Source organism: Alligator sinensis, unplaced genomic scaffold (genome assembly GCF_000455745.1).
Source record: "Alligator sinensis unplaced genomic scaffold, ASM45574v1 scaffold755_2, whole genome shotgun sequence".
Taxonomy (NCBI): Eukaryota; Metazoa; Chordata; order Crocodylia; family Alligatoridae; genus Alligator; species Alligator sinensis.
In genome coordinates this window covers 1498789-1512224 of record NW_005841883.1, presented here as the reverse complement: position 1 = coordinate 1512224, position 13436 = coordinate 1498789, and the positions used below count along the sequence as shown (strand labels likewise).

Here is a 13436-nt window from a genome sequence, read left to right as displayed (position 1 = left end):
AGAAAACCAAACACACACATACAGAATGGGAATAAGTGGCAATAGTACTGCTTAGAAGAATCTATAGGCTTCAGTGGAGCATAAATTCAACAATTTGATGCAGTCACAAAAACAAATGCAGTTTTGGGTTTTATTAACTTGAGAATTTTCTGCAAAACTTGGGAGGAAAATACTATTCTTTTGAGTAATGATTAGATTATTCTTAGAGCAGCATTTTCAGTCTTCAAGAGGAGATTGGACGGGCACCTTGCTGGGGTCACCTGACCCCAGTTGTCTTTCCTGCTTGGTGCAGGGGGGCTGGACCCGATGATCTTCCGAGGTTCCTTCCAGCCTTACAATCTATGAATCTATAAGAAGGTGATAAAGAAACCGTAAAAAATATAAAGGCAACACCAATGATGATAAAAGCGATGGGATGCAATGAGGAAAGCTTGATAGAACTAGGTGGACGTTTATAGACATGCTCTAGGAGTGGGGGGGGAGGCGCTTTAGTTAGAGTGGCTCCGGAGAGCATCATGTGTATCAGTGTCCCTGTGCTGAAAAATGGTACAAGCTTTAGTTAAAGCGCCCCTGCCGCCTTTTTTCAGTGCAGGGATGCTGATGCACGTGATGCTGGAGTCTGCTGAAGCATGGTAATTACCACACTCCAGCAGACTCAGTTAATCCAATCTGCTCCAATGTGCTATAATTACAGAGCATCAGAACAGCCTCCCTGCCCTGTGTATAGGCACCTGGTATGTTTAGTCTGAAGAAAAACAGATTCAGGGGGGACATGTTAGCAGCATTCAAATATTTTTAAGGCTGCCATAAAGAGGAGGAAGAACAACTCTTATTCTTTGCCGCAGAGGGCAAAACATAAGGCAGAGGGGTTTTTTTGATGCAGCTAATCATATTTGGATTGAATCTAAGAAAAAAAACTTTCAACTGTAAGAATAATAAGAAATGGAACAAGCTACCTTGAGAGGAAGTGCAGTTTCCGTCAATGAAGATTTCCAAAAAGAGGCAGAATACAAATATGCATCAGTCTGGATAGTTTCAAAGCACATTCTGTATCAATGCAAGGGTTTTAACTAGGTGATCATCATTAAGGTATCTTCCAACTCTTATGATTTTATGTTTCTATAACTGTTTTGAGATAACTTTATCAACTGTATATTATCAAAGACACTGTCATTAGGATAGCATTAAATTTTTGATCCTCTGTGGAGTCCTGTTGATGTTGTATCATTTATCCATTTCTTGATCATGCAAGAACTTATATGGAGGTATAACTTTATATAGTATGAATAGTTCCATTTATTTAATGGGTGTTACTGGTAGCAGGCAGCCTTCAGTCCTTCTGGATCACAGTGCAAGCACAAGAGGTCACCAGGACCTTCAACTCGTATTCCTAGGCAGAAATATGGAGGAGTTGAGGCTGCCCAGACTTTCTAGTGGCTGTAGTTGTATGCGAGTCCAGGAATTAAACCTGTGTCTCCTACCACTGAACCACAACAGCGGGTGTCAGTGTTACAGCACACAGTTAAACATGCCTAAATACTGTTGAAGAATTGGAGCTAAGCTAGTATTTTTTTTTCCACCCTGATGCTAAATGTTCATGTTCCTTGTTTGTTTTTTATCAACGATGCTTTCAGACTGTCAGAAGAACCAGAAAGATGATACTGGCCTGTTGTGTATGTAGTAATGTTTTCTTTGCAAACCTAAAGGTTGGGAACTGAAATTTTGTTCTAAATGAGAGCTAATGTTTAGAGTACATTTGGATGGTAAGGATTTTTGAATGGTAAAATGCACCAGACTGTGAATAAGGTAGCTTATATAATCTTACTGCATATACTCACCCTCTTGTGTATACTTATTACAATGTAATCTTTTTTTTACACTTCTATAGGATAGAAGTGTAATATAATATTATGTTATTTATTTACATATTATATATGTTATATATTTACTTCTCTTTTGTGTATGCAAGACTTCTGACTTGCATACACAATACATAATATAATATACACTTCTATAGGAATCCTATGTTGTCTATTTTATGTATGTGTATAAAGACCTATGTAAACGTTAAATTTGCAAAGTCAAGAACTCAAATTTAGGAAAAGCAATATTAAGTTTGCTTTGCAACCTTAATATATCACTCTTATGTGTGTATGCATTATGATACAAGCTTTAATTACTTCATCTTTTTTTTTCATGGGACTCCCACCTCATTGAACATGGATTGCAATAATCGAATAAGCAGCTGTTTATCTTTGAATCTCACTCTCATCATTCAGTGTGTGCTTATTCACTACACACAATTAAATTCTGCTCTGAAGCTACAGATACTACATTTCCTCATAGGCTTATTTGTAGTATTTATTACTACAGTAATTCTTCACAAACATCAGTGAATTTCCACAACTATTTCCAAAGTTACTCTAAGCATTGTGAGTAAGATGGCATTATAATTTCTGTTTTACAGATGGGGAGCTGAAACTTTAATGTAAAAAGTATAGACTAATTGTGGATATTGAGATTTAAGAAACATATGGACTGAATTTTTAGAGAAAATGGCATTTCATAGCTTTTGATTTGTTTAATGTTCTTGTTGACTTCCATTGTAGCCACTGAGTGGTCATCACTTTTCCAAATCCAGTTTGAAAAATTCAGTGATGATCAGATAGGACTCCCAAAAGATGAATTTTCAGTGAAAGTCTGAGCATTTTGGTCTTAGTAGTTTGTCCAACATCTTGTGAGAACTCTCTGGCAGAGGAAGGAATAGAGTCCAGTTCTTCATTTAACAGCCCTCACTATGAGAGCATCTTTCCTCTTTCTGCTGTTCTCTGTCTCATAGAAGCTGGAAGATGTAGCATAAATAACAGTCTCATTAATTAAACACACCCGATTCAGTATCTGAGTACCATCCATCTGCTTTATTTCACAGACTTAAATAATCCTGTAATATAGTTTTATGTAATTGTCCTGTTTTTTTTAAGCAACCTGAAAACACAGATATTCCCTACAGACTACACAGTTTATTGGCAGACTTGGAACATTTTAGATTCACGGCACAGACCCTTTCTACTTGAGTTGACAGTAATTGATAACACTAGCAACTTGCTGTTCTTTGTGGGCTATTAGAGGAAGATAAGTACATTTTGCCAGTGGCAAAACTTTCATTGTAATTTGTACAGAAAACAGCCTAGGAAAAGCACTGTTATGTGCTGCTGCTGCTGGGTATTAGCCCAATTTAAACCCTTAAATAAGATATGAGGCATGTCTACACAAGATATTGCATCGCTATAGCGATGCACTACAGCGATGTAGCTCGTCACTACGGTGATGTAGCATTGGTGGACACAAACTGCGACACCAATGCAACATCACTGTAGTGACGAGCTACCTCAGTGTGTTGCTATGACGACGTAGCTGCTAAACATAACTGTGCGCCAGTACAGCAAGTACTAAATGAGCAACAGTAACAACTGTGCTGTGGGTTGCACATGTAGATGTGCCCATGTTCTCTTAATCTTTGTGCCTCAGCTTTCCTTTCTGCAAAATAGACATAGTTATACAACTGCTGCATGTGGGTTTTGATGACTAAAGTTGGTAAAACACTTTAAAGATGCAAAATTTTGGTCTAAAAAGCAGCCAGTGTATTCTATAAGCAGTCCTTGTTAATAGGATGTATGCAAATATTAAAGTATGAAAACATGTAGAAAACATTTTCTTTCATACATTTTTGAGGGCTAACATAAAAAAGCAACTTTTTTCTAAATATACATGTAAATATTGTTATCGATCTCTATGATAAACAGATCTAAATATTTATTTTGCATTGTTATTTTATTAAGATGAAAACCTCAAATTTACCAGTGGAAAAGTTGGGAAAATTTTTGGAGATGCTTCAGGAAAAATCCCATGGTATCATTATTATCATTACTTTCTTTTAATCCATTTTGTTCCTTTCATTAAGAAAATTAGGTTGCAGGAAAGATGGCTTCAGTTTATGGCAGCATGGAAGTTTAAAAAAATATTTATCAAAAACTGTGGGAGCCTTCAGAAACAATATAGCAAAAGAGCCTTAGAGAAGGGACAAAAGGGATCTCTAAAAGTGCCCGGAAGGTGTATCAGAAATGTTGGAATCACTTCAAATTACTCATTCATTTTATAACTGAATAATAGGAGAATTAACATCCTACATTTTTAATACATTATCAAATTCTTTTTATACATCTTTGACAGAATTCTGTCTTTGCACAGGCTCTGTTGTACTCGCTTTCTTGTAATCTGAACACAAACTTCTTATTGATGATGAAGTCAGCAATGTACTGGAATAGTTTAACTGCTGCTCTATAGCCAAAAGTGGGTGATCACTATTTTTAAAAGGTCATGTAAAAATAGTAACTTCTGTTCTTGCTCTGGTATTTCTCTGAGATGGAAAAATAAATTTCAGAAAAATTTATAACAGTGACAAGAGGGAACAAAGACACAACTGCCAAGGTGATATCACACCACCAGACGATATTTTATTCAATTTATTTAATTAGCCAGTTTCAATATTTGGCAGCTGCATTTGAAACTTCATCTTACATTTGTGTGTGGATTTAGTACTTGGTGAATTCTTCTGTTTTGACAGGCTTGGCAAATTAAACACCATAGGAAGTTAAAAGAATCCTCAAATAGCCAAGTCAAGCACTCAAGCCGGAAAATATCACAAGTTAGGTTTACCTGAGCAATTTTAATTCAGTCCCTTTTTATATGTGAAGTATGATAGTCTTTTAGTATACAGTCACCAGCTATTTTTACCTGATTTTGGACCTATGACCATCTACAGGATTAGCCTCGTCTAATAAAACTATGGGAGTAACTGTTAGTTGACACAATTTTTAGCCTCTATGTTGAGCACTCTATTGAATAAAGGGCAACACATTTTAACAGTCTCTCTCAGTGCATTTTGTAAAACACTACTGACAGATTGGATATACGAACTCCTAGATTCTGTTCCTGTCTCTGGAATCTGAACATGGAAGAGCCGTGGATGTAGACACCATAGTGGAACACATAATTATGCATGTTCATTCTCACAAGCAGACATGCTTTTGTTATTTTAGAGAACTGGTTTCTATTCTTAACTCTGCCTCAAGTAACCTTCTATTACTCCTGAGTTATCTGAAAAAAAATAGGTTAACAATAGTTTTCTCCCATTAAGGCTATAACTCTTTAATGAATAATGAAGGTTATGAAGAACTATTTAACAACAGTCAGTAGAAGACCTGGGACTAGAACTCTGTTTCCAGAGTTTTTCATTCCTTTGAGCTACAGGGTATCTTATTTTATCTCTCTCTCTCAGTAGGCATGACAGAAACAAGTAGTGTTTTCAAAGTTTCACCTGAATTATTGCTAAGTGTTTGCTAGAGCTATTCTGGTTGAATTGGAGCACTTTCTAAGACTCCCACTGTTATTTCTGGTCTTTGCATATGCCCCAAGAGTGGATGTGGCTTAATAGCCATGATATAGCTCTTAGTGTAGCTGGAGCTCAGTTTGCATTAAGTGTTCTTTTGTTATATAATAAGAGACCACAGACTATTCTTTCCTGACGGCAGTATATTTTCTAGTTTTTCCTGTCACTTATAGTTTGTGGTCACTTTTAAACCTTTTTTCTTCCGTGTGGTAGTGCACACTGAATTATAAAACTAGCCTAATGCATCAGAAGTGTTTTAAGATTCAGGGCCTAAAGTTCACATGAAATGATCAATTGGAAATAGACTTACATATCCAAATAGTGTTGTGTCTTTTAGGTTCACTAGCTATGTAACTTTCCTCCTATTAGTTGCACTTGTTGCCTTCCAATTCAGGCACAAAGCATGCATCTTTTAGCTGCCTTTGATCCTCCTTCCAAAGTAGTCATAGATGGTGGTTGCTAAAGGGTCTACAAACCCCTTAGTATTACAACAGTCTTTTACCTTCTAAATAACAATTCCAAGATCAGCCTCCATGAGGGTGCTTCTGTAACTGTGTGATGGCTGGAACTTGTAGTTTCTAGGGCTAGTACTATTCAGAATATTTTCCCCACAAACTTCCTTTCTTTATACACTCTTTTTCAAGGTACCACACTGTGCTGAATCAGTTTTCCACACTTGTCTGTGGTGCTTTAGAGTGACTTGCCATTAAGGTTGAAGCCTTTGCAGACATATTCATGCCTTCATGCCATTTGCATTTACCTTTAAAGAAATACCCAAATATTAATGATGAATTTGAGAAGGAAATTAGAATATTTAGAAATTAGAATATTAGGATCTAAGAATGTTTAAAGTCAATGCATATCATGACTTGAAGAAAAATATTGGCGCTGAAGGCAGAGAGCAGTAAACCCATAATTGTCTTGACAGTTCAAAAGCAATAAGCCATTTTTTTGGGTGGCCTTTCATATATATGACTTCTTTTCCAGTTTAGAGAGATAATCAGCTAATCCAAAACTCATATTAGCCAGAGGCCCTGAATTCTGCGGATTTAGTTTGAACTGATTGTCTTGTGCTGTGCAACATGTTTAGAAGCCATTGGATTAGATGGTATATATCAAATAAACGTTCAGGTTGAATTTCCTAATCCAAAGGAAAGATGTTGCTTCTTATATGAACTAGAGATACAGTAAAGAAGCTGTGGAGGGGAACGTATGACTCTATAGTTCATATTGGTATTAAAAAATAAAAGGTGCTTATTTATATGTAGTAGTTATCTTTAATGAGTTACACAATGTGCCTTAGCACATTCAAATGTTATGGTCATTTGTTTGGATACATATGCATTGAAAGGGATTTGTATGAATCACAACATGGAAAAGGTGGAGCTGTATATAAGTGTCTTTATCATTTTTGTGAATGCTAGTGAAATTAGAGTATTTGCATTTCCACAAATTCTTATATTCATTTCCTTTATATTTTAGATAGAGCTTCAGTTTAGCAACTGAAAACTTAAAAATGCAAGTTCTTGGCTCAAATGACTGGATATGAAATACACTTAGTGCAAGATGTAGTTTGGAGGATTTTCCTAGAGGGTTCAGTAGAAGTTATTTTAAGGTAGTTTGCAGTATTTGTACTAAGCAAGTGTTTTAAGGTTTTTTTAATTTAGCCATGTGGCATGCCCTTTTTGTTGTTTTTAAATGAAGTTAGTGTTTATTGAAAAGTACCAAATAGCCTGAAAAGTAGAAGAGCAGACAGAGACAGTGGACGCATCTACACATGCAGTTAATGTGCTTAGGCACGCATCTGAATGTATGCCCATCAGGAGCAGTTCAGTCCAGAGCTGCTCCTGTCCTGCTCTGCCCCCTGTAACAGCCAGGGGAGATCCAGTCTCCCCCAGATGCCAGCCTCAACTTGGAAGTGGACATGAGGGTCGGTCCTGATCTCTATGGGGCAGGGGGAACTGTCCTGGCTCAGGGGACAGCTGACTGCCAGCCATGTAGAGATTGGAACCGGTCTTGATCTCCACCTGGCTCAGAAACAGCTGCCCCCAGAACCTGGACTGCTCCCCCTGCCCTGCAGAGATCAGGGCTTAACGAGGCAGCAGCTGTGGTCCCCTGCTGCCTAGGCTGACCAAGAGCAATTCTACATGTGCGCTTCTATGCATTAGTTAATGCACTGTTTTTCTAGTACCTGTATGTATCGGTACTAGCAAATGGCACGTTAGACTAATTTGCAGTAATTGTCATGCACGTGTAGATGGTGATGCTTTACTGCACATTAGATTAGTCTAATGCACAGTAAAGTGCCTTGTGTAGATGCACCCAGTGTTAATTTCTTTATTATATCTAGAAGAGACCTCTCCCAAGGGTGAGTGAATATATCGTTCTATTTCATTTCTTGGTATCTGTGCTGAAATTGCCAATTTCTGTTGTGTATCTTTGCTTGTTTTACCTTTTTTAATATATTGCAGATCCTAAATTACTGTCAGTAATTCTGTCATTGTCAGCACCAAGCATATCTAGAACAGTGTTTAGTCATGAAAATATTTCTATACATTGTAAGAGCGCTAAGATGCTCACCTCCACTTTTTTATTATTAAATTTAGAAACACTGTGCAGTAATGGAATTGAAGCTGCTTTGCAATAATTTAATGAATGGTGTTGGTTGACCTGGTCATCATATTTGATAATATGAATATACTGATTTAGTTTAGTCAGGGGATTATAAAGAAAATAGTGACAAGGGAAAAGAATGGTTTAAGATAAGTCATCCTGCAGCAAGCACTTAATGACTGTCAAGGGACAACTTTTGACAGTTTAAAAGGGTCTCTCTTGAGAGCAAAATTGCTTGGACATACCAGACTGACACAAACACATACTTGTTAGTTTTTTCTGAAGATCGTCTTAGGCCTGCTTAAGTTACCATCATGGGATTGCAGACCTTTAAATAAAAAAGACATGTATGTAGCCTGTTTTAAAAACCTTAGGCTCTAACATTTTTATTTATTCTGTTAAAATACATAATAATTTAGGCTGCTGACAGACATGGAAAAAGACCAGACAGCACTTTATTGGAAGTGGAAGCGTGTCAGTTTGACCCAGCTCCCCAGCGTCTGTATAGATTGGGTGCTTCAGTGGGGCTTTTTAGCACTTATCTAAAAGCTGATTCAATCAGCTATTAGATAAAAGCACCAAAAAGACTGTTGCAGTGTGCGATCTATACAGACATTGGGAGAGCCAGGTCAAACTAACGTGATGCCTCTTTTGGGCATATGCTGTGCTCAGTGCGGGGGCACACTGAGTTGAAAGTAAAGTGCTGTTTTGGGGTTTTAGTTTTTTTTCACATCTCTAACCAGCGTTAGTTGTTAAGAAAGCTAACTGCCCACTAGATGTGCAGCACTGCTCTTACATTCCCAAAGAAATATACAAACTCAGTCAGACCTGCACTCAGAAGATCAGAAAGCATACTTATTTGCAATGTGGGAAAGTTACAATTCATGTATGTGTGAAACATAAGTTTGTATTTCTTGACATTTTTTAAATAAAAAAAATCCTCTCATAGGATATTGCTTTATTGCAATAATAAGGGATTTTTAATCAAATTCGTATTTTTTTTACAAAACAAGGAATGATGGTACTATGTAGCTGTTATTGAATAACCTCTTTGAATTTGATCCTATTAATAAAGTGTAACTACTTGGAATTAAAGTATCATAGGATAATAGAGGGTGGAAGGAGTCTGAGGAGGGCATCTTGTCCAACCCCGTGCTTAAGGCAGGACTGTCCCTAACTAAACTCTCCCAAATCAAATGTTTGTCTAACCTGCTCTTAGAAACATTCAAGGATGGAGATTTGACAAACTGTCTGGCTAGGTAGCTTGTTCCAATGCTTAAACATCCTCATAAAGAGAAAGTTCTTCCTTATATCCAACCCTGATTTCTCTTGCTGAATGTAAGACAATTGCTCCTTGTCCTGTCCCTTGTGGCCACAGACAGTATTGTTGTTTAAAAGTAATTTTTTCATATCTGATAGATTACATGTTAAATAGGTAATTTTCTCTCCTGTCACTACAGATCTGTGAAAACAGAATCTGTTGTCTTTCTAAGTTGATTTCTCTTCTTGTTTGGTTCACCTAAACCATATCAGCACTGGGACTAGAACATAGGAATGAACCATGTTTAAATTTGCTTTAAAACCTGTTCCAGTAGATTGGTTTCTAATCTAATTTTTCCAGCTAATGTGTGCTGAGAAGTTAAACTTTTTTAGAGGACCTGATAGCATTCACCTTAGGGTCCTGAAGGAGCTCAGAATGAAAATTGCCAAATGTCTAACTGTTGGATGCAACCTATCACCAAACACAACCTCCATTTCAGAAGATTGGAAGGTTGCCAGTGTGATTCCAATATTTATAAAAGGCTCTAGAGGGGACCCAGGGAACTATGGGCCAATGAGCCTAAGTTCTCTTGCTGGAAAACTGGTAGAAACAATGAAAAAAAATTGTTCAGCACATGGATGCATGACTTGCTGGGGAGGAATCAGCATGGGTTTGTCAAAGGGAAATCATGCATGCCTCACCAGCCTACTAGGGATCTTTGAGTATGTCAGTAAGCATGTGATCAGGGCGATCCAGTTGATATAGTATGTTTGAACTTCCAAAAAGCCTTTGACAAGGTCCTTCATCAAAGGCTTTTAATGAAGTTAGGTAGGGTATGGGATTACAGGGATGGGAAGTGAGGTAATGGGATTATAGTGAAAGTCCACTCATGGGTTAGAAATTGGCTTACGGATCAAAAACAGAATGAGTATAAATGGTCAATTTTGGGAGGGAAAGAAGTAAACAGTGGGGTCCTCAAAGGATCTGAGTTGGGACTGGTTCTGTTTAACATATTCATAAATGATCTGGAAAAGGGGTTAAGTACTGGGGTGACCAGATTTGCAGCTGACACAAAATTATTTAAAGTGGCGGATTGTGAGGAACTACACAAGGGTCTTGAACTATTGAGAGACTGGACAAGTAAATGTCACAAGCTTCATCTGCCAGGGGCAATTCCTGGAGCCTGGTCACAGTACTGGCCTGCCCACCTGTCTAGGACAGTCTGGCTGGTCTCACCTGCCATGCCTTGTTGTTACGATAACGGTTGAAATATATGTGGGAGGCTGCCCATTTCCCTGATGGTTAGGGGTTTACACATGACTCCAATCTTCCCTTATCATGTCCCATGACTTGCAGATGGCATCCTTGAGTTGCTGTATGCTCTGGCTTGAGGTTGGGCCAAACTCAACCCTGTGCTAAGCCTCATACATTCGTTCTTTCATGCCACCCCATTGGGCTTCATTTATATCATACCACCCCCCCTCTCACTGGGGCCTCTTCCACTCCGCCCTCTCTCACTGGGCCTCTTACATATTTCCCCTCTCTGGGCCACACCTAACCTGCCATGCTCCTTTAAGCGGCTATGTAGGCCATCAGGCTTGCCTACTCACACTCCTTGACTGGCCTTGGCACAGCTTTTCGGGCTTCTCCTGTGACCCTCATCTGAACAGTGACCAGTCAATTCACCTTGCCCTGGGTGGAGCTCTGACCGGAGTCCCTCCCTAGGTAACTCATCACTCTTACTCACTGATTGATTAGGGCCAAGTACTCGCCCACTTGGCCTCGGGCCCACTTGCAGCCTCAGGCATCTGAGGACTTAGCTGGACCTAACTGTCCCCTCCATAGGGCTTCAACACATGCCCCCCCTCTCTGGGGCCTCAACACATCCACCTCTCTGGGGCCTCAACTTATTCACACTGTAGGCCCTCTGCTGTCCCCTAGACCTCTATCCCCATGTATTCTACCCCTTCACTGGGGTAACTACTCTGCCCCCCTCACTGGGGCCCATACTCTGCCCCTATGCTGGGGCCTCAGGGTCTTACACCCCCACGGGCTCAGATGCCCCTCTGTGGGCATGCCTGACCCCACTACTCACATTGGGCTCAGGTGCCTCCCCTGGGCATGCTTGGCCCCACTGTCCTCCAGTCTTAACCCACTGGATGGTGGGGGCTAGGGTTTTAAGGTGCCCCTACTCGCCTTTCACCAGGGAGATAACTGGTCTGGCATTTCTAGGGGAACTGTCCCACCGCAGACAGCCCCACCAGACCACCCTTCCCTGGCAGGGTGCAGTTTTCAGTCTTATCCAGGACCAAGAAAGCCTACCTGTTCCGGTCTTGTCCCCGCTGGGGTTATGTACTGTTCCTGGGCTGCTTTCCCTCCTGGGTCTTCTACTGCAGCCGCCTCCTGCTGGCTGCTGCCTTCATAGCAGCATGCACACTGAATGACCCCTACCCTCTTTCAACTGTGATGTCCTCCCTCTTAAGAGATGTCCTTCATAGCACTATGCATACTGGATGACCCCTACCCTTTCGGCTGAGATGTCCTCCCTGTCATGGAAACCTGGTGGGATTCTACCCATGACTGGGCAGTGGATGTTGAGGGATACAGGTTGTACAGGCGAGGCAGAGCAGGGAAAAGAGGGTGGGGTGTGTAGCGCTATATGTCAAAGAGTAATACACGTCCTCAATGATCAGGATGGGGTCAGAGGAGGGGCAAAATGAGGCACTCTGGGTAAGAATGCAAGGGGGACATGGGAAAACGGACTTGATAGTGGGCGTCTACTACAGACTGCCTCACCAGGGGGACGAGCTGGACCTGGAATTCTCAGGTCAGCTCACAGAGGCTGTAAAGTCAAGGGATATGGTTGTCATGGGTGACCTCAACTGCCCAGACATCTGCTGGGAGGAGCAGTCAGCCAGGTCCGACTGCTTACATAGGTTCCTAGCTAGAATACAGGACCTCCATCTAACCCAGGAGGTGCATAGTCCCATCAGGGGAAATGCCTTGCTGGATTTGGTCCTTGTCACAGGCAATGACCTGGTGAGGGGTCTGCGGGTACTCGACCAACTGGGTGACAGTGATCATCACCTGCTGGAATTTACTGTCCAGTGCAGGGTGGTGAAAGCAAGCAGCAAGGCAGAGGTCCTCAACTTCAGGAGGAACAACTGTAAGCTAAGAAGGCTAGTAGGAAAGGCGGGGTCTCTGAGCTTCAATGAGATGGGAGTCCAAGACAGGTGGTTGTTCCTCAAGGAGACTATCCTCCGAGCTCAAAGGGAGTTAGTCCCAATGTGCACCAAGGGGGGCAGGAGTGCTAAGAAGCCCCCATGGCTTGGCAAAGGCATCCAGGGATGCCTGAGGGCAAAAAAGGAGGCGTACAAACAGCGGAAGCAAGGGGCTGTCACCAAGGAGGATTACACTTCCATTGCTCGGGACTGCAGGGAGGCTGTTAGGAAGGCCAAGGCAGAGATGGAGATAGGGCTAGTGACCAGAATTAAGGGTAACAAAAAGTCATTTTTCAAATACATAGAGAGTAAGAAGAAGGCACAGGGGAACATGGGACCCCTAGAGGACAGGCTTGACAATCTGGTGATTGCAGCAAATGAAAAAGCTGACCTCTTTAATGAATTCTTTGCCTTCATATTCCTGAACAGGGACCAGGACATCTTCCCCCACTAGAATTGTGGATGAGCCCAGGGGACGCACCGCCATGCCTAGGGTCATCCCTGACCTAGTTAAGGAACTTTTGGAGGGGCTGGATGTGTTTAAATCAGTAGGTCCAGATGTTCTTCATCCGATGGTGCTGAGGGAATTGGTGGGGGTCATAGCAGGGTCCCTGGCATGGCACTATGAGCACTCATGGGGCACTGGCCAGGTACCAGCGGATTGAAAAAAGGCCAATGTGGTCCCCATTTAGAAGAAGGGAAGAAAGGAAGATCCTTGCAATTATAAGCCAGTCAGTCTTACCTTGGTCCTTGGGAAGACCATTGAGAAAATTATCAAGGAGCACATCTGCAAGGGTCCAGCAGGGGAAGTAATGCTCAGGGGCAACCAACATGGGTTCATTGAGGGCAGGTCCTGCCAAACTAACCTGGTTTCTTTCTATGATCAGGTCAC

General features: G+C 40.9%; 1 protein-coding gene across 3 annotated transcripts in view; it reads left to right on the top strand.

The window, feature by feature from the left end:
• BMPR2 (bone morphogenetic protein receptor type 2) overlaps positions 1–13436 on the top strand; it is a 185306-nt gene that overhangs the window by 129037 nt on the left and 42833 nt on the right. For 2 of the 3 annotated variants that reach the window (XM_025196683.1, XM_025196684.1), the window contains one exon: positions 2246–2432. The exons of the other annotated variant lie outside the window; for it this stretch is intronic. In XM_025196683.1, coding sequence (XP_025052468.1) covers positions 2246–2432 — 187 coding nt within the window. The remainder of the gene's footprint in view (positions 1–2245; positions 2433–13436) is intronic. 3 annotated transcript variants of the gene reach the window in all.